The sequence below is a fragment of the Phaenicophaeus curvirostris genome, chromosome 1 (genome assembly GCF_032191515.1).
Source record: "Phaenicophaeus curvirostris isolate KB17595 chromosome 1, BPBGC_Pcur_1.0, whole genome shotgun sequence".
NCBI classification, from domain to species: Eukaryota; Metazoa; Chordata; class Aves; order Cuculiformes; family Cuculidae; genus Phaenicophaeus; species Phaenicophaeus curvirostris.
The window spans coordinates 139,967,042-139,989,505 of NC_091392.1; the positions used below are offsets into that span (position 1 = coordinate 139,967,042).

Here is a 22,464-nt window from a genome sequence, read left to right on the forward strand (position 1 = left end):
AACCAAATTCTCATCACAGTTGGCAAGCACTGCTTGGGACTAAGCTAGCAGCAAGAATGAATTCTCTTTCCTGGAAAAATAAATAATGATAGTAAAAAAACCAGATGGGGCGAAAAAAAGAGTATCACAATTGAAAGTAATGGAGAAGATGTTAGCTGCAAGCAGGTAATGCATATCTATGCACTAAGGTTCAGTTCTCCCAGTGGAAACCATCTGGTGAATCTCATCCATTTAAATGATTTACATAATTCAGTACAAGTGTTGTTAATGGGCTCAATAGCACCCTGTGCCTGACTGTTCTGCTGTCTTGAAGTCAGTTGGCCTTTATTGTCAAAAGAAACACAAGCACTAATGAAAATTAGGGGGTTTCATTCCCAGATCATGCCATTTTTATATCCAAGATGTGATCATACCATATATAACTTTTTTTTACTCAGTTTTGACTTAAAACCATTCTTTTCTTTCCAGACCATATTAAGCAAATATCATGGATTGTCATGACTTTTCAGGTGTTTCAATTACAGTAATTCATGAATGAAATTAGGATACAATTTCAGCATACCAGAGCGTAAAGTGTTTCTTTGTCCCTTGGAATTACAGCTGTGAAAGGGAACTCTATGCTTTGTAGAAATGCATATATTTATACTGACTGTGAATATAAGCTGTTCAAATGGCATAGGATAAATAATGAGGTAGGGTCCAATTCTGTGTAGAAAGCGTTTTGTCTCCAGACCTCAGCTGGTGAAGTCAGCAGAGCTTTATTGCAATTACAGGATTCAGTACCTTCAGAGAAGCAGTGCCAGGATACAACAGGAAAAGACAGAAACATTAAGTACAGCTGATCAGAAATCTTCATTTGAAGTAAAGCCTAGATAGACAATGTAGGTTGAGTGGATGTAGGATGTTAAATATGAATTTCTGATTTGAGAAACCCTGGCAAAGCAAATGCTCAGAGCAGGTAAGAGGTTCCATTGCTTTTAGGATGTGCAGCTTGGGAAGATCTATCTAGCAGATTTACAAAGTTTACCAGAGCTTGCTGACACTATAGCCCTGAAGCAGGAAAATGGTTTTCATAGTTCTGGATCATGTCCACTGTGTACCATGCTGTACAGGAACCCACAGATGTAGCAAGACAGGTGGTCATGGCAGAATTTTTAACATACTTGCTACAGAAGACAGTACCCGAATGCTTTGCAGCCTTGGCTCTGAACTCTTCAGGGGCAGTAAAAAGGCATTAACTTCCAACCTTTCCTTTGATGGCTCTTGAAGCTCATTGAATCTGATGGAAATAATGGCTGTTTGGCAATTGCTTGCATCTTGCTTTAGAGTTGGGACTCAGGGACTAGGTGTCCTGGGAGAGTCTCATAACCTGCAGGGCATACTGCACAGTAAGGGAGGCTCAGAGCCATAGATCAAGACTACTTTGCATGAATTCAATGAAATGATTGGTTTTGTCATTTTGGTGAGGCTTCAGGCTTCCATGGAATGTGTTTCCATTCAGAGAGGGAAGGTTTCTAATTCTGGGAAGCATTTCAAATCTCATGTGTTCGGGGGCTGAGCAACATCTTTTAAAGAAAGGGAGGATGCTGAAAACCAGGCAGTCCCATTTGCAGTTATTACCACTGTTTAGTGACTGTCAAAATGTATTCTATGGTGAAAGAAGACTGAAAAGAGTTCAAATATAAAACTAGAAGAAGGCATTATATATAGTTTGTCCCCAAGACATGTGGGGATAATTAGTGTTATGGTTTTCTTTTAATAATTGAATTTGCCTGTATATAAACCATGTGCATGAGTTCTCTGTCATTGATTTAGAGTGCTAGCTCAGAGCACTAGAAAAAAAATCCCAAAATAAAACAAACTCAAGCCAAGTAGATAAGTAAACATTAGTCCATGTACTGTCCTCATTGGATGCTGTAACTTATGGGTTACGAGTGACAGGATGACTGTGCTTAGGCAGTAGGGGCTGCAACACTGTGGAAATGACTTACTTGTGTTGGGAGGCAGCATTAGCAGAACAGAGGCAGCACAACAAGCATATTGACTGGTGTTTGGGCCTTGTGTTGAAGTATTGCTTTTTTGGTACCCAAGGCTGGATGTGCTGCTGAGACAGTGTCTGTCTCTCCAGCAAAGGGAGCAAGAAGAAAAATGCCACATTATTTTCATTCAGGAGCCTTTTAGCCCATGGAAACCAGTAGAACCAGCATGGACACTGATGTTGTTGGCTTTTTACACAGAAGGGAGCTGAAGTCTTGCATGCAGGCTAGCGGACTTTGTTATAAACACTCATTTTATAGTAGCAAAAGAGCTTTTCATTCTTTCCTAGTCTTACTTGATTGCAGAGCAGTAGAGTTTTAATAGCAAAAATATTGTAGGCCACAAAAATCCACAGATATGATGTATTGAGTTTATGTGGCAAGTTTTTGGTAGTGGAGGGGCTACAGGAATAGCTTCTGTGAGAAGCTGCTAAAAGCTTCGCCTCTGTCCGACAGAGCCAATGCCAGCTGGCTCCAAGACAGATCCACCACTGGGCAAGGCTGAGCGCATCAGTGATGGTGGTAGTGCCTATGTGGTAACAACTGCTGGGAGAAAAACTGTTCTGCAACAGTAGCTGGAAGAGAGAATGGAGATTATGTAAGAGAAGCGACTCTGCAGACACCAAGATCAGTAAGGAAGGAGGGGAAGGAATTGTTCCAGGTGCCAGAATAAAGATTCCGCTACAGCCCATGGAAGTTAACAGTGGAGCAGAGATTCACCTGCAGCCTGTGAGGACCTCAGTCTGGAGCAGGTGGATGTGCCTGAATGCATCTCTTTGCCTGTGGGAAGGTGATGCTGAAGTAGGCTCCTGGCAGGACCTATGGAGCCTTGGAGATAGAGAGAAGCCTGCACTGGAGCAGGTTTGCTGGCAGGACTTGTGACTCTGGGGGGGACTCATGCTGGAGCAAATATGTTGCTGGAGGGTTGCATCCTGTGGTAAGAACACACACAGTTAGAGGACTGTCTACCATGGGAAGGCCCCACGCTGGAATAGGGGCAGAGTGTGAGGTGTTAAGAGTGGCAGAGACAAGATATTGAAGAACTGGCTGCAACCCCCATTCCTTTGCCCCTTGTGCCTCTGTGGGGGAGGATTTGGAGAATATTGGAAGTGATGTTAAGCCTGAGAAGTAGGAAGGGGTGGGAGGAAGGTGTTCTTAATATTCAGCTTTATTCCTCTTTATCCTACTCTGATTTGATTGGTTATAAATTAAATTTTTTTTTTTCCTGAGGTCGAGTCTGTTTTGACAGTGACAGTGAGTAGCGAGTTATTTCTCTTTGTCGTTATCTTAACACGTGAGCCTTTTGCTATATTTTCTCTCCCTTGTCCAGCTGAGGAGGGGAGTGATAGAGCAGCTTTCGTGGGCCCCTGGTGCCCAGCCACAGTCAACCCACCACATGTGTGTATGTTTGTGTTTTCTATGATAATCACTTTCCAAAGCAGCCACCGTTCATGTTCAGTAACTCTGCTTCCTAATGCATTCATACGCATTGTCTTGTGTCAGAGGTTATGGGTTTGAAAAGCCAAAACTAGCAAATTCATCTCCATGTTGATGCTACAGCTATGGATGTGCCTCTCCAGTGTTAAGCTTTTAGGCAATTCTCTCTGAGTTATTCATGATACACTACTACTGGGGCCTGCTGTGTTGAAAGAGGCTCCACCAGCTGCTGCCACTGAGCTGCTTATTGGCTTCACTGTTCCCATTGTGCCTCGTTGTCCCGCTCTGCCATTGCATTAAAGCCAGTGAGCCAAATCGCTCCAGGTATAAGGGAAATAAAGAGTCCTCATTGCATGGAAATGGCACACCCAGTGTCCATCATGTGGCAGAGGTGATGAAGAAAAGCAGTGGGAAGAGTAAAACTCTGCCCTGTATTCTGCTGTGTAGAATTGCTGAAGGTGGCATGATGACTGAGGCATATCTGACTAAACTAAATGTCTGGAAATGATTTCAGAAGATTCAGAGCTGGTGATGAGATGAAAAGTGAGTGAGCCTTTAGAAATGACTCATCTGTGGATCAGCAGCTGACTACAAAGTAAATACCACACTTAGCCATGTCTTCTTTTGGCTGCTTTTGCATCACATTTTCTTTCAGATAATGCACTGTAAATTGTACTCCTTGCAGAAATTGTCCAGCCTATCTCAGTAAACCATGGTTACAGGACACAGACATAGGATGCTCTTTTTTCTGTGTGTTACCAATTTTTGTACACGTACTGGTTTTGGATTGAAACTTTTCTTTTTAAAACCTTGGTACATTGCTTTTTATGTGAAGACAAATCTCTAGGATAAAGGAATAATTAAATCTTGATTTTTCATGAAGTATTTATATCGGAACCTAAATTAAAGTAATCTGTTTGTGGAAAAACTGTTGAATAGGTGGGGTGTAAAAATGTTTTCCCTTGAAAATTGATCACCACTGTTATGGATCAATTCGGTTTCTCCTGTTTGCATTGGCAGATTCAGGCTTTATTTGTGGTTCTCCCTGCACTTTCGGTTTTGCTACATAAATTGTTTCTTTTAAATAAGACTCAAATACAACCTAATTTACAACTAAATCAGCATGAGAGCGCTCTAAGGCAATCCTGTTCTCACTTGTTGTTCACTCTTGCAGTAGAGGCTACTGGCACAATCAGCTGGTGAGCATGAGTTTTGGACATTGCTCCTTCTGGGCCAATCCACAGAGGTTATGATTGTTGCAGTCCCCAGCTAAAAACACCGCTTGTTTTTTCAAGCTGTGGCAATTTACGTTTTCAGTTTGGCAGACCAAAAGTTCAGCCCCAGGGTATCAATCAGGAGGGTAACTATTACACAAGCTCATTCAAGCTTCAACCCCCATCCCCTGTGGCTGTCAGACATGTGGGAAGAGCTTCCTTTGAACAAAAATAATGCATAGCCCTTTATAAAAAGTCCCTTCTCATCAGGCAGTCCCCGCATGTTTTTTTAGCCCTGGAGATTCCTGGCTCAAACCCCGGCTGTCGGCCAAGGCAGCAGCTTCCCACCAGGCATTGCTGAGAATAGAGTCTCAGGCCACTTACATCTACTTAGCACTTTTAAAGAATTGTTAATTGTAGCAACCCTTCTCACAAGTGGGATATTATTCTGAGAATGAATATCTTGGCTGCTGTGGCAGAATTATCACTCAGTTTAAATTGGGAAATATGAGAATAGCAAAGCTGGCAGTATTCTCCTGTGCATCTTCATCTTTCCTGTATGCTCTTTTCAGTGCTGTTTTGAACAGTGGGATATTTCTGAAATACAAGTATGATGAGTAGGTGCCAAGTTTTGAAAAATAGCTGTCAAGGGTGATGAGTGCAGTTCTTGTGGGAAGAACTCTCATCCTGCAGCACTTAAAATAGAGATGTTCAATGTGCACTGGGAAACTCACACATGCTAATTTGGTTCTGCAGCCACTTTGCACAAATATGAATGGTGCAAATCCAAAGGTGGTAAGAAGGATTGTATGTGCAGTCTGTAGTAGAGCTCAGAGACTGTAAGAAACCAGACGATGTGAAATCTAGGGCAAGGGCAGATCAAGCATCTATTTTCTTTCTCTGTTCAAATACATCAGTTTATTTTCAAACTCCATTCTTAGTTGGTGAACACTGATACTAATATGGAAGTTCCTATTTTTTTTTTTCTTTACACTTTTCTTATTTTTCAAGATCTATCCGTCTTGCCAGTTCTGCTGGCAGCCCTGGACTCATCTACTAGGCTACTATAACATAGTTTTCTTATTTTTTTTTTATTATTAATGAATATAAACAAATTAAAATGATATTGAGAGAGGTATGAGCTTTTAGACTCAGGGAGAACATTCAACAGTATAATTTTTATTGTGCTTGCAGTTTTAAATTGTTTGAAAATATCCAAGGCATAATGTGGTCAATGAATTTTACTTTAAGCACAGATAACACAGAGGGCCTGATTATGTACTCTTCTACATGTTGGAAAGCCATTTATATATAATTAAAGATGACAAAAACTGCTACTAGGTAGTTTACCCCTTGCAAAATCATAGACGCTTGCATCAGGGAAGATCAGGTGAGACTAAAGTTAGCTGCAGTCTAGATTGCAATTTTCACCAAAAATAACTTCCATTTTATTATAATTTTAAGGGTTTGTGGGATAATGTACTTGAATAGTAATTTTGATGTGAAATAATGCAAGACTAACTACAGAGACAAGTTATGATGCTGTTATTTAAACCCGCTATTTGCATTTATATTGCTTCATATGATGAAAAGTGTTTACATGGTATTTAAAAATTTGGGATAGATGAACTCCTAAACATACCTATGGGGATTGAGCAAAATGCTTCTTCATTTTCCTTTTTGTGTAGTAGAGTGAAAGACTTAGAAGGAAAAAGAGATTTCATTGTAAAGTACTCCTTAAAATTTATGGAATATAACAGAGAACTAAATGAACCTGAAACAACTCAGACAGTACCTAATAGTAAATCAAGCCTTATGGTCGTTTCCCAGCCCTAGTAAAATATTTTCAAACTGGCATTAACCTGAAGCTTTCCAAGAATCTTGATTGGAGAAGGATATCCAACAGCAGCTCTTTTCTTTCATTTCTTTAAAAATATAATACCTAACACTAAATGAACCAGTATCTTGTTTAGAATTAAGAAGTAGATGCAGGACTTTTCGGTTGTAAAAGAGCATTGAAGTTTCACACAGTTCTGGTGCAAGGGTCAGAGATTCTTTGTGAGCTTTATCTTAGTTCTTGTCTTTCTGGCTTCAATTAGGGAAGTTAAAGTCATTTATGTATAATGACATTAGACTGCTGAAGTTTTGGATTTTTTATTTGTACTGTAATTTGTCTAGTTCAGAAATGAAATACCTTGAAAAGTGTGTTTGTTTTTCATGTATAAAGCACCTCAGCATTTCATGCTTCTGGGTCTCCAGGCAGAGTTATGCCACTTCACTCTGGTGCAGGAGCTGTAGTTATTCAGATGTAGGAGGGGTGGGGTTTGATTAAAATTGATTCTGAAATAAGAACTTCAGTTTTGTATATTGGGGTCCATGCTGATTCAGCAGGGAATTAATTAATGATTTGGTACTCAGCTGTTTCCATCTGCTTTGATGAGCTCATTGGGAAACACTCCATGGAAACAACCAGCCCTGGCTTGTGTCATGGAGGAGACAAAAGCAGCAGCAGTGGAGACCACATGAGGGAAATGGGAATGAATGGCTTCAGGTGGAGCTGTATAGGGCAGACAGGAGACTACAAGAAGCACAGAGACACAGGGTTAGCAGAGAAGGCAAAAACAGAGAAATATTTAAGGATGGATGGGGAGGAGTGAGAAGAAATTGGCTGAATCTACAATGTCATCTCTCTAATTTGTAACAAGGTTTGAGAGCAAAGCCTCATGTTAACATTTTGGGTAGAATTTCCAGTGCACAGATAGTGACATTTTTGAGCCAGGTGATAAAATTGCATTCTAAGTCTCATAAGGAGTACGACTAAAACTTTATGAAAGACATTGGCCTTGTTCATGATATTTGGCCAGGACTGTAATCCATTCAACTACTTTTCTCGATCTGTATCTGTACCTGAGGTAATATTTTCCCTGCAGCCAATGAGCAACAGTCATGTTCACTCATGGAGAATTTCCCCTTATCTGTATATTCAGGCAAACTTGAGTCGACTTGTACAGGATACCCTGCCATTTTTTGTTTGCTTCTTTATTCATTCAGAGAGCTTGTGTGCATTCATCAGAGTCATCTAAATCATTGCTTAAATCATTCAGAAGTAATGCTTATTTGTAAATACATTATAGAATGTTGCATGCATTAAATATTCATACTTCAACATCACCTTAAGATTGTCACAGAGCATTAGCATATATTGCTTTAATGCTGTTGAGAGCTTAGGTTGTTTATCCAAAACCTCTGAAGGAATCAATACAATTTGTAGGAATAGATCTCAAGAGTATCTGTGGGCCAGAAGCTTGATTTCAGTTTCTGCAGACCCTTTCTCTCCATCTGCTCCTTCCTTGAATTTGACATGCAAGTCTATTGCTCTATTAACAAAGAGATGCATTTCAAAAGTATGTTACCAAATATGTTTCATTTGACATTTAGAGAAAATACATGCTGTCATGCAACTTTGTAGGATATAATGGTATCTTGAGAGAAAGCATTTACACAAATGTTACAACTTTCTTGATCACCATTTTAGTTTGATTTATAGATGCAGTGACAAGCGGTAAGAAGTGACAGCGTCACTGGCAGATGAGAGGCAGAAGCTGCGTTAGTGTGTCATGTAAGGTTGGCAGAGAAGGTGAAGAGGGCTATGCAGTGCAATGAAATGAGTCAAAAAAAATTAATTCCTTGGTTAGGAGAAGCCTGAATACATACGTGTACCCTCCAGAATACAAGTTTTTGACCGACATCTCATTAAAAATCCATGCTCGGTGTAGAAGGACAAAGTGCACATAGATGGGCTGTCTGTATATATGTAGGTGGCATACAGAATCTGGAGAGATTAGGAAGCCCTGAGGGAAAAAGCAGCTGACATCTGTGGTGGTGGAAGGAAAAATTAGAGAATTGCAAGCGGGAGGCAGTGCTGTCAGGGTGGAGCCCAGCAAAATCATCTTTGCTGGGACATTTTTAGTAAGCTGAAGGACATTCTCAAAGCCTGGAAGGAGATGGGAAAGGAGATGTCATGATGCTGTGGGGTTCTGGATGAGAGGATTTGTTTTAACTTTTATAAGGAAAATGCAGATTCTGGAGATAGTTTACACAATGATGTTACAAATCCTGATCGTAATTTGTATTCTTTGTGAAAAAAACAGAACAGGCAAAACTGAATCAATTTTTTTCAAAGACCACCATAACTAGTGATTGTATCTATGGCTGTATTTCACAGCTATGTGTATTCCCTGATTACGGGTACTATTCAACAGCGTGAACTCATTCCTACAAAGCTAGAGCTTATACTTTTGTATGCAATGGGTTTCTGCCATGGGGAAGATGAATTCTTTGTAACCACCACTGATGCTTCTCCATCCCATTATTTTGGTTCACGTTTATTTTTACATCAGCATAATGTACTGTTGCCTACAACAGCAGGATTTGTTGGATACTTCAGGGTTTTTTTCTACTTGCCTTTATGTCATTCATAGAATTTTATATTCTTTTTCCATTTGCGAGAAGCTTGACAAAGCATTACTGTTATTGTATTGTAATTGTTTTCACTGAGAAAATAAAAGCGGTGGCATCAATATTTGATGAAAGAGATACCCATCTTACAGAATTTTAATAGTATTAAACTAAATGCATATGGACAGAAACATAGCTACACATACTTTTAATGCATCACACAAAGCTTGAAAAGGAAGTGATATCAGATGACTTTATAAACTTCAGAAGGCCATGACAACAGTGTGTTTTCTCAAACACTTTTAAACAGATGCTTCTAAGATGAGATTAAATTATATTCAAAGTCTTTTCCAACCTAAATGATTCTATGATTCTGTGTTAAACTGCTGCACAGTTAACACAGCCAGAAAATGTGGCAGGTTAGAAAAATTTATTAATTGCAGGATCAATTGCGGATTAATAAATTATGTACATAAAACTGGAAATTATCCTGTATGCCATGATTCACCATATAATTCTGATATGGGGGAACTGAGTTCGCTTGAACAGAGTCACATGTATTGACTGGCTGAAAATACCCAGTACAGAGCATTTATTTTACGTTCAGACATTATTGTCCTTTCCCAAAAGCAGACAGGAAAATTGAAGCTGATCCGTGAATCAGTTGTCTGTCTGCCTGTCTTCCAGCATTCAGGGCATGGGGCACAAGGGGATGTGGTGCCCCACCACTGAAGCTAGTAAATACTAAGACAGCAGTATTTGGGCCTGCCCATCAGTGCAATTCATGGGAACTGGAAGTTTTTCTGAGCTGAAGGAGTCATACACAACTCTGTGCTGGTCCTCCTCTACCAGTATTCAGGGGTGCTAGAGAGTCTGGACCAGAATTTGAGGATTCTGAGTGTTCATAGCCTTCCACTTATTTACTGAAAATTGTCTTACATTGTTTATTCGTGCTTAACACTGTGATCACCACCTCTTGGATACAAAGGTGGAAGGGAAGAGTGTCACCTTCTCCCTCAGTTTAGCAGCTTTCTTCCTAGTAGAAGCTCATTACTGTTTAAGATCACTTATCCAAGTGGAAAAGCTCTGCAGTTAAGCATTGCCGTGATTGCAAAACTGTGCAAATTACTTTGAAAGGAAAATTTTAAGAAAGAAGTTGTAGATGAGCTCTGTGATTCCAAAATGGCAGAGTTCAGCTGGGCAGAAATATTCTTGTGATTTTAGCAAATTTCCTATGTAGGTAGCAGATAGATGCCGTCCCATACCCTCATCCCCTACTGCAAGCAATGTACAGGGGGTAGACAGGCTCTACAGGGGGACCGAGACAGACTGGATCAGTGGGCCAAAGCCAATTGCATGGGGTTCAACAAGTCCAAGTGCCAAGTCCTGCACTTGCATTGTAACAACCCTAAGCAATACTACAGGCTTGGAGAATAGTGGTTGGAGAGCTGCCTGGAGGAGAAGGACCTGGGGGTGTTGATTGACAGTCAGCTCAGTATGAGCCAGCAGTGTACCCAGGTGGCCAAGAAGCCCAACGGCATCCTGGCCTGCATCCGGAATAGTGTGGCCAGCAGGACTAGGGAGGTGGTCCTTCCCCTTTACTAGGTGCTGGTGAGGCCGCACTTCAAATACTGTGTTCAGGTTTGGGCCGCTCACTGCAAGAAGGACATGAAGATGCTGGAGCATGTCCAGAGGAGGGCAAAAAAACTAGCGAAGAGTTTAGAGCATAAGTCTTATGAGGAGCAGCTGAAGGGGCTGGGATTGTTTAGTCTGGAGAAAAGGAGGCTGAAGGGAGACCTTATTGCTCTCTGAAGCTACCTAAAAAGGAGGTTGTAGCAAGGTAGGAATTGGTCTCTTCTCTCTGGTAGCTAGTGATAGGACAAGGGGAAATGGCATCAAGATGCACCAGGGGAGGTTTAGGTCAGATATTAGGAGGAATTTCTTTACTGAATAGAATGCCCAGGCAGGTAGTTGACTCACCACCATCCCTGGACATGTTTAAGAGACGAGTCGATGTCGTACTGGGGAACATGGTCTAGTGGAGGCCTTAGCAGGGCTGAGTCGGTGGTTGGACTTGATGATCTTAAAGGTCTTTTCCAACCAAAACTGTTCTATGATTCTATGATTTCACTGAACTACACTGTTCTTTAAAATTGGCTGGTTTAGAGACAGAAGAGAATTACTGGTTTTGCTGAATGCAGTTTTCTACTGGATGCTGGTAGTATGATGATAACCCCATTTGTAGAAGTATTTAAGTACTTGTCTTATTTTAAGTAGCTGGGTATTGCCATTTTTCCCCAAGATTATCACATGCTTAAAATGAATACATGCTTTCTTAAAATACGTGTGGGTTTGGAGATTTAAATACACCCACATTCTGCTGATAGATGTCAAGTCTTTTGAAACAATTTATATTTCTATTTTTGCCCCCTAGGTGGACACCCATGGAAACATTCTGCTAACATCACTTGAAATTCACAATGAGGTGGCAAGCAACGAGGTCACCACCAGTGTTACAGATGCCAGAAATTCAACGATATCCTTTGACAGCTCAGGAATCCAATATAGAAAACAAAGCTCACATCGTGAAAGCCTTGGAAGGCGTTCATCAGAAAGAACAGGCTCCCATAGCAAGAGGGGCCATTTACGAAGAAGGTCTTCACAACTGAAAATAAAAATCCCTGATCTAACAGATGTGAATGCCATTGACAGATGGTCAAGAATGGTGTTTCCATTCACATTTTCTCTTTTCAACTTAATTTACTGGCTATACTATGTTAACTGATTGACTGAACTTTTTTAAAGGACTTCAGTTATAACAAGCGAAGTACTACTTGCCTGCAGAGTTTATATATATATTTATATATAAAAATATATATATATGAACTTTTACTATGTAGACCATACTCATGTGTGTGTGAATACATATGGCAAAGGATTGTGTGTACTTAAAAGCATACACTGCAAAGCAAAAGTATATGTATGCACACACACATGTACACATTCGTTCTGAGGTTATGGACACATTAACATAGAATGCACTTCAGAGGAACTTTTTAAATCAAAAGGCAAGTGTCATCAAAACAACAAGCCTTGAGAAAGTAAGTGTATATTATCACTACAAAACTTTGATTGTCATAGAAATTTTCAAACAGGTGTAATCGTGTATAAAGTCAGTATTTAGTAACATTGTTTGTAAATACTGCCATACACACTATTCATAAAGTGATAGAGTTACACTGGTAAGTTTAAAGTAACTAATTTATATTGCAGCTCCATCAACTATGATTTCATCAAGCCACAATTATTTTTCTTTGCTAAAATTTCTTGGGTTTATATATGTCGTTATACATTTTCTCCCAGTCCTGAACGGGCATTATTTTTAATGATCTCTTGCTTTTTTTTCTGCAAGCAAGCAAGGTGATCATGGGAGAGTTGATCTAGGTCTTCGAAGACATATACATGTTCATAATATTTCAAACAAGCATTTTAAGTGTCCATCAACAGTGAAACAAATCTTTTGTAAGTACTGTAAATGTACAGCACATTTTCCTTCACTTGGACTGGTTCCAGCTGCCATCTCATTTTAAAAGAAAACAGCACATTTTTAGTATAATTTAGCTGAGAATTCAACTACTGTCAATGTGTTCTACATCTGCTGTAGATTTGAAGATTGTCATTCCAGTGAAAGTATAGAAGATGTCTCAGGTTATTTACTACATTGACATGAAACCACCTAGCTGTAGGTTTTTTTAAACATACATTCACATTATTTAACATTCTTATAACATTGTATGTTAATGTAAAATATATTTGCATAATATGCATATAAGTATATTTTCTCAATATTTTTTTTCCCTGTGCTTGCTATTGTGACTGCATGCTATGTCATATTTTTGTTTCTGTGATGTTACAACTTTTTATTCTCTAGAATTGAGCAAATAGAGCACTTCCAATACTTTGATTCAGTAATGGAGCATTTTCATATTTCATTTATATACGTAAAGTATATACACATACACTTACCAAGCTAGTGTGCTACTGTCACAGATCACAAGAGACAGCAAAAAGTTTGTTTTGTTTCTGCAACAGCTATGCTCAAACATGTCGTTCATGCAAATGTGACCACTTCAGTTTTCATTCTGATTCATTCCCTCATAAGATTTCAGCTTTTTTCAGTCCAATAGATTGTTGTCGTCAAGGTATGCCAATTTCAGATCTGTAAACTTAATTTGTTATTTATCAGAACTAAACCTTTCTAAGCAGAAGAAGATATATTTTTTTGTAAAGTGTTTCTATCATGTACACTCACAAATTACAACAGATGCAGTAGCAGAAATAGATCTAAAAAATGTAATTCAAGGATGGCCCTGCCAGTTCTCTGCATGCAGAAATCTTCTGGACATCAGTGGGAACTTTTGGCAGATAGAGAGCTTTGGATGCATTTTGAGACATTTGTGGGGGAAAAAATGTGCGGATATCCATCTACCAAAAACACCAAAGGGGGATGAAACTGAAAAGGCTTCCTTGGCTCTATAATGACCCATGTTCTCGCTAGTACTTGATGTGTCTGTGAGCAGAGCAATGATACTTGTATTGCTGCCATGTACAGTCTGTTACTGTCTCCACCCTTGACTATTTGCAACTGAACTGTGAAACATTGCTCTGGGCTGAAATTCAGTGTATAGGAACCTGTGTTGCAAGGTCTGTGTTGTAATCCCATCCTCAAAGGCTACTCCTTGAGTAGGCATGGGCTCTGCAACGGCTGCTTTGTGGCAAAGCTGCAATGCGATCCCCAGCTGGTAGTGTTCACTGTAACCCTGTCTGCCAGCACGTGCCGGATCAGCACTGCAGTCCTGCTGCATCCTTGGCAGTGGTGCAAAGTGACTGTATATGCAATTTTTTAAGCACCGTATCTTCAGACAGCTATGAATGAGCCTCAAAGGAACCTGTATAGCTGAAGCAGAAAAACTTGGTTTTTAAAAGCCTTTCAGTATTAACTCCCATTGGTAAACCACAATGTATTATGAGCACTGTAATATCTCTTCAAACTGTGAAGGGATTATAGAGCACATTGTCATAATTATAATCAAATAACTGAACAATTAACACCCTCCCAAAGTACACATTTGGTAGAATTGTTGAAAAGCTCCCCCAAGTTTTTATCCTAATATCGAAATATAATTAAACAAAAATAACTGGTTTTAATAAAACTTAAAAATGGTAGGCTTTGCTTTAGAAAAATTAGCCCTATGAAATAATCTTCAAGGAAATCTTTCAGTACGTGACCTAAAAAACTACCCTTAAAAATGAGATTCAAGAAGAGATCAGTCCTACCCTCATGATGTAATCACAGTTCTTTCTTTCCTTCAAGACCCAGCTCCTAGAAATCGTGTGATCAAGCAGGGATCTCTAACAACAACAAGAACAGACTTTTTAGTTGTGATAGAAATGTGTATTCCAAGTCCCATGGAAAACGGTTCTCCCAGTGGCCTCAGCCAGGATCATCATGCAGATGGAAAATGACTGTCTGGTCAGAGCAAAGATGCAAAGTGCATTTTCGGGGCCGTGCATGGGCAAGAGAACAGAGTTGCTGAGGACTCTCCCTCTCTTACCCGTTGTACAACTGGATGGTGGTGTGTTACTGCAGCCCCTTCCATAAAACCATACTCCCCACCTTGCCAGTCATCACAAAAAGTGGGTAGTTGCATGTTTCAAATTTTTAATGAGATTTCATATTCATCATTCTACTTAGGTTCCATGGGGCACAAGCAGCTTGAAGCTTGAACAGATCCAGGTCTTTGTTTGACTTGGAAAAAGCCAGGAAATTCTCACTTAAGGTTAATACTTCATCTTTAACACACATTTTTGTGCCTTTTTTTGCCAATTCCCTTCCGCCAGTCCAAGCACTACTTCTTACACACAGACAGACACACACACGCAACCATGTGTTAAGAACAGTGTTTGCCTTGACCTCCCATTTTCTGGCTCTTGTCCCTTTATGATAGCTGCATTCAGTGATCCTATGATTTTAACCATAGATTGTTTTAAGATGAAAAATGGTAACTTCAACCAAATTGCACCAGAGTAATGTCTTTCATAGGTAATTATCTCCTTTCTAACTCAAAACTACTACAAATAACATTTACACATCATTGTTTGTAAGAGGCATTTTAAAAAAAGAAAACTGGAACTATATTGTGTTATAGCCCAAAGGGTCAATAAACAGTAGAAATATTATGGTTGTTTAAGTTGATTTCATCCCATTGTAAAGATAAACTAAAACCCAGTCTTTTTTTGCTTAAGGCACATCTATGTATTTTTGGTAATCTTCAGCAGTGAAAAAAAAAAGAATATTAAATGGAATGATGAAGAGATGCTTTATGAAAATATTGATGAATGAATATTCATTTATTAAAACTATTTAAAGATTGATTGGGGTTTTTTTTCTGGGGATGGGAGTATGAGTTTTTGCTAGATCTTATTGCTTAATTACATGTTAAATAACATTTAATGATTAGTATTAAATGATTTAAAAGAAAAAAATCATGAAAGCATTTTCTTACTGATACACAAGTAGCAAAAGGGATTCTTAAGCATTAAATTACTGTATTTCCTAGTGTTTTCTATGGTAAATTAAGGAAGAGGGAAGAACTAGATCCACTGACTTAGCAAAATTCCTAATTAGAAAACCAACCTCTCTTGAAGCTGGGATATTGCCTGTTAAGAGCAGAAAGTTTGTCCTCTGCTTTATATGAAAAGTCTACCTGCCCAGGAGGCAAAAAAAGCTTTTGATATGAAAACAAGATGGTGATGTCCTGCTTCTTTGTTTCATCAATCAAGTCATAAATATTTCAAAAGCAAACAACAACAACAACAAAAAAATTTCTCCAGCTGTGCTCATTGTATCAGGAAAGCTAACTGGTTTTATTGTAGTTTTTATTGCTAAGTATTAGTGAGTTATTTAGAGGAGTAAGGATATGGACAGATTCCAAGAGAGGTTTTTAAAGTCACCTTGACAGTGGTTCACCAACTCCTTCAGTCAAAACCAGAAGATACTTTGAAGATTTGGAAAGCTGACTGTCTTTAAACCCAATTGCTATGCTTTGCATTGGAACAAGCTGTCCCACACTCACTTAAATCTCATAGTAGCTAATGATACTTGTCACAACTTTTAGGAACAGATAAAATATTCATCTATATATATATATGATTGCAAGGCCCTCTGATTTCTGCACTTCATTTATGCTTACTTCCAACAACGTTTCCCAGATCATACATATTATCTATCTATTTATTCCAGTCCTGGTAAGAGAGGTATTTCTTTTGTGTATTTTGGAGCTGATGTATTGATAAACATTATCAATTAATTGCTTAAGTACTACTCATTATATCAAAGGAGTTCAGGTTCTAGTAGAAATGATTGACTGTTTTCCTCAACTAAATACAGTCTGGTTATTATCAAGGCTATTTCCATAGATATTGGTTTTACAGTCATGACTGTCACAACAGCAAATGCTACCTGCTAATAGAAGCATGGCAGACAGCTGAATACTAAACTAAAAGCAGTGGGAATCCCATGGATTCTCTGAACATTTTTTTTGTACAAAGACAGAATCTCTCCCAAGTGCCTTCAAACTCCTCCAAATAAATGGTCTGAGTTTTTACTAATTATTTCAGATTTGGGGTGAATTTACGTGGTTCTTTCAGCTTGCAAAGGTCTGACTTACGGACTCAGACATATACTTTCTGAAAATCAAACCTTTTGGCAGCTTACCAAAGTATAGCATCGTATGTCATACTTGAAAACTGGAGCCATATAAGTGGGATATGTACTAGTACAAAAAGAACAACTACTGTCCCTAAAATCAGCCAGAGTTTATATTATTGCCTAATTAACTGAACTTTAAGTAATTCTTAAGCAAGCAAAATATCTGTCTGGGCAATTTCCCTTACCTTTGAAATGTGCTATGCAATATACCTTTGTCCCAGTATTGCAGCCTGATTTAGAATATCAGTTTATGTTTTCCTCTGGAAATGGGAAAACCCAGACACCTCCCTGGGTTTTCCCCAGACAGAGCTCCCCAAAGCCACTCAAGTTCTTGCTCTGAATTCCTCCTTGGAGTCACAGATCTCTCTCCTTTGACTCCAGAGGGAGCCTTAGGCTAAACTCTGAATTATTCTCCAGTTTACCACCAGCATTTGGCTTCTTTCAGATGTTATTGCTCCTACTGCAAAAACCTAGAGATAAAGTAGCTATTTTCCTAGGTGGCAGGAGGTGCATCAGCAAACAGCATGTATACTCAGGGTTATGATACATCATTGTAATCTTTAGGTTTTTGTTCTAATATTGTATTTAAATTTTGTTCAGTTTATGTTCTAGCCTTCAAGAGTTAGCAGACTTGTCTCTGGGTACTAATGTTTTTTTTTATGAATGTAAGTTGGGAGTCTGTGACAGAGTATGGGGAGTTTTCTAAAGACTAAATCTTTTCAGCAGTACTCCTCTGAGCATTTTCTCTGTCCTTGATCCATATGGCAGGTGATAGTTTACCTTATACCTGCACTAGGTTAACCACCTGCCTATAGGTTACTGAGAGCTGAAGCCTGCAGATCCATGCTACCAAATGATTTCTTGCTCAGCCATACCAGCAGACCTGCCAGCATTAGATATCCTACTTGTTAGACAGTGTCTCACAGATCAGATGCTATATTAGTTTAACAACTAACTGCTGCTTCACACTTCTTCTATCTGAAATGCCAGCACTGCCACTAGAGACCCCATTTTCCCGTTCTTTGAAAATTACTAGAAAAGGGGGAATTTGCAGGCTGTCAGGCAATTAAGAACCTTTTCCCGTACACCCAGGCTCAAATTTTGCTGCAGGTTATACATTTAATCCACAGGGACAGAAGCAATTTGGTACCAAATTCTTCCTGCCTAAGGCTATTCTTAAGAATTTGCAGTCTAAAACAGCAGTAATGTAGATAGATGCTAAAATATTTAAAATTGCTGGCAATGAATTCTTTCCATCTTTTTTCTTCCAGGGATATTTAATGTGAAAAGCACAAACAACTGCAGGAGCAGGAACCAGCACACAGTAAATCTCCCAGTGCAGGCAGCTGGAAATCAGGTCTCTGTGCAGCCTTACAGCAGTTGGATGGAGTCAGGCACTTGTGCTTCTCTTGTTTTCAAAGGAGGAAAGGCTTGGCTGAGCAGCTGGAGAGTTTTGATGGAAATTCCCAGCTCAGCTGAGAACAGTCCTGGGACATGACCTCAAGCACCATCTGGCCCACTGCTCTAGGCATCTGCCTTTGATGTAAAAAGCTGACAAAAGCACTACATCTAGCTGCATCTTAGATGTATGGGAGTCTCCTGTCATAAAAAAGCTTTGGGTGCAAGCAGATATCTGTGAGTGTCTTCAAGGCATGTATTCTCCCTAGGCTCTGTATTTCCTGCTGCTACTCCTGGGCAATTGCACACTGGACATGCTGCTTTGCCCTTCAGAACTGCCTAATTTCTCTGCCACTGCAGAGGACACACAGGCTGAACACATTCCTTCTTACATGGGACATTTATCTGAAGCACCCCCTTAGTGCCTTAGTCATTGTAGACCTTATTTATAAGCTATTTATAACAAAAATATTTGCTATCCTCCCAAGGGCTATTTAAAACCCACATCTGGAGTTCCAAGCCAATATTTTTAGTTATAACTCTTTGACTAGCTGCAAAACCAGCCTCCAGAAAAACTTGTGAGCAATAACAGAGGGAATGGTGCATGCACGGTGAGTTGCCATGCTTGAAGTTTGCACGTAGCAAGGAATGCACAAAAGTAAGGCAAGACAAATGGAGATAACTTCTGCACTTGCTGAAATTTATGTTGTGGACTAAACTCTTTCAGTTGTAGATGACATCCCATAATATGAATGATCCCATATCATAGTTAACTCTTTGTCCCACTCACCTCCACGTCAGTAGAGCAAAGGGTGGGTTCACAACTTTGGCTGGAAACTCAGAACCACATTGCCTGTTGGGAAACAACTTCTGGTTGCTTACTGAGATTGAAAAACTGACATGACTTCATTTGTGAACAGGAACAATTTCAACACACGTTTTCCCATGAACTTAACACTTCTAATTTGACTTATTCTAAGCTGAAAGCATATACAACTGCACATAGAGTAAAGTATTAACAGTGAAACAATCTAAAGGATACCCATAACCTGCTATTGCTACTTGGACATTATCTAGCATACTGTGAATAATCACATTTGCAAAGTATGCTTAGTTTATAATTACATTGATTAGGTATCCCGTATCCGCAGTTCATGTAGCTTACTTCCATATACCTCATTTGGTTTGACAAGGCAGTTTTTGGTGAAGCCCACCACGCTGGAACAATTTCCTAATGACCTCCCTGATGTTAGATTTCTCTTGATCATCATTTCTTGCAGACCTGTTACATTCTGAATGCAGATGACAGTTTTGACATTCACAAAGATGTAGGTTTAATTATCATCTTGATTACTTGAGCTGGAAAGCCAGATGCCTAAATATCATGAAAGGTCAAGTAGAACAAATAGTTGGTATCTTTCAGCATTAGAAACATTGCTTGGATTGGAAGGTGACTTAAAAAATAATAACAAGTAATTGGAATATCAAAGGCTTTTTTCCTGTGCACAACTTTCATGGCATGGACAGTTGTTTAAGCAGTGTTTAAACAAGAATTTTGTCCTAAAAGATGTGGGAATTTGAGCTGCAGTACCAAAGACATGTAAATTACCTCAAATAAAAGAGAGCGGAAAGGATAGGTACCCAAGACACCTAGATATATAAAGATCTGATAGGTTTTCCCAGTATCCCATGGTGGGTTACACTTTATTGTTGAGAGACTCGCATAAAGCACAGCAAGCCTTCTCTTTTATAGCAGAGAATTTGTCAATATCCTTTACTTTTATGTGCATGATTTATAAATCTATTTTCTAAAGCAATTTGAGGGTTGTAAAATCATAACATTATTTAGTACACAGCTCCTCCTGGATTCTGGTTTATCAACTGTTAGGTAAAGACTGGAAAAAACATCTGCTAATCACTCATTAAACTAGCATAGATTCAAACAAATGACTGCTATTGAGTCCTGATCCAAAGCTCTTTATAGCTGACAGAAAAGCTCTCGAAGGTGTCAACAGGCTTTGCACATCATCTGAAGTTAATATTAGCCAGATTGATGAAAAACTTATATCTTAATTGATTACATAAAATTCAAGACAAAAAAATTTATGGGAAGGATCGAAATATAGGAGAGGACTGAAATTTGGAACTGCAAGAGCTGCGAGGGATATATTTGTGTGATTCTAGTTTACTGAGTACATCGTGACTGGAAAAGTGACAAATAGCTGGATTGCATTTTCATTTTCCATGGGTGTCCACAAAATCCAGACTTGCCCTTTAGCAGCAAAATGCCAAATCAAATAAAAGCCCTCCAAATCACCCCCCAAAAATGGAAGTGGAGCACCTCTGGCAAATCAGAAGGCTCCCCCACCTTCAGAGGCTGGCTGAAGTCCTACTGCAACAGATAGATGTCCTTATTATTTTTTATTAATATAAATGCTTATATCATAATAGTAGTAGTATTTTTGTTATTTAATAAAAATATAGAGTTATTACCTGCTTTGTTTAAAAGAAATCTTGTCTAAGAGCTGACCGTGTTGAATGAGGTAAGTGTCACTGAATCTATGAGACAACTCTCTTTTAGGATGTGAAAAATTTTTAGCTATAAACTGATTTGGGATGTCAAAAGAGGGTCTGATCCTTGTGCTGCTTCCTGCCCACTGACACTATCCTGATAGTCTGAGGGTGAGTTACTGCAAGTTTAAATAAGGATGAAGAAATCACAGCATTTTGAAAGGATGGGAATCTTGAATGTGGGGATGCCAAGAAGTCATAGTGCTAATAATGTAGCAATTTTGAAAGAATTTCTGTTTAACATTCAGGTGGCCCATTTGCAGTTCAGTGCTGGCTGGCACATCAAATGATCTTGAAAAGCACATTTAGTAGTTTCAGTGGTTATAAGAAAAACTGTTGATAAACACTGAAGCACCATCTTCAGGGATATACATTTTTTCCATTGTAAAGTGATTGTAAAACATGAAGATAAGAGTTTCGGGGGACTGACTAGATGATAGTCTGATATCTAGCTGTGGAAATTTTCAGTGCACTCAGTCCTACTGATATCAACTAGCTACCAAAAAGGCTGCCAGCAAAACCTGCACTCATTTCCATTTCAATTATTTTTTTCAAGAGGAAGACCTGAGATTATGAGCATCCTGCCTTGTCAAAGCCAGGCAGTCATGTCATTCACTCTTTTTCATGTGGTGATCAGGCTCTACCTTAAAGTCCTAGAGATTGCCCCAGTGGCTACAGCCAGATAGATATCCTTGCCCAGATAGTTAGAAAGCTCCCTGGGTTAAATGTGCTACGGCTGATTTTTCCCTGCCTTTTGTTCTTTTGCCAAAATTGCCCTTTAGCTCAAATAGCTCTTCTCCTTCTGATGTTTACTCTTTTGACATATTCCTAGAGAGAAATCGCACCTTTATCAGCCTTCACTTTGCTGAGCTAAACCAAGTTCAGCTATTTTCAGTCACGTTGTGCTCTTCTCTCCCCTGACCACCATCTTAGTCTTTCTCTCACCTGTTGCAGAAAAAAATAATAATAATCCTCTTCATGGATCATAAATGATGAAAATATTATGTACTGTGTTTACTGTCTTTATTCCTCAGAATCACATCCTCTCTTGCGTTATTTGAACATAATTTCATTATAATCATTGTCAATATCTTTCTCTGCCTAGCCCCTGGCTTGTCATTTATTTTCAGTCTTCTTTTGTGTCTCTAATTTTCTTCAGTCTGTGCTATCAACTTGTCTTCTGATGTAAGGGAAGGAATTAGTGTTCACGCATATTGCAGGAAAGGAGAAGTTCTGAAGTAAAGATGAAGGGAAAGCTTGCATTCCACCTCACCGTTGAATGATAGGGCCCAAGTCTTCCAAATCTTTCATCCAGCTTCACTGACAAATACACCAAGAATGAGTTTTGAAACACAGAGAAATCCAGATATCAACAGGTGATGGGTATTTTCCAAGGTGCTCCATTTCCACTGTGAGGTCCTGAGGCTCAGGCCTAACATACCCATGTTATGCCACAAGCACTAACACTGGCTGGAAGATACTTTAAACGCTGAATTATCTCAGGGTTTGAAACTGAAGCAATCATTCACACATGAAATAAGATGCTTGGGCTGTGGTGGACTGCAGCACCTACTCTTGC

General features: G+C 39.1%; 1 protein-coding gene across 2 annotated transcripts in view; it reads left to right on the forward strand.

Moving 5' to 3' along the window:
* The window catches only part of GABRB3 (gamma-aminobutyric acid type A receptor subunit beta3), a 193,053-nt gene extending 179,646 nt beyond the window's left edge, over positions 1 to 13,407 (forward strand). For both annotated transcript variants that reach the window (XM_069876090.1, XM_069876099.1), the window contains one exon: positions 11,580 to 13,407. In XM_069876090.1, the coding sequence (XP_069732191.1) occupies positions 11,580 to 11,930 (351 nt within the window). In that variant the 3' untranslated portion in view covers positions 11,931 to 13,407. The remainder of the gene's footprint in view (positions 1 to 11,579) is intronic.
* The last annotated feature ends 9,057 nt before the right edge of the window (positions 13,408 to 22,464 follow it).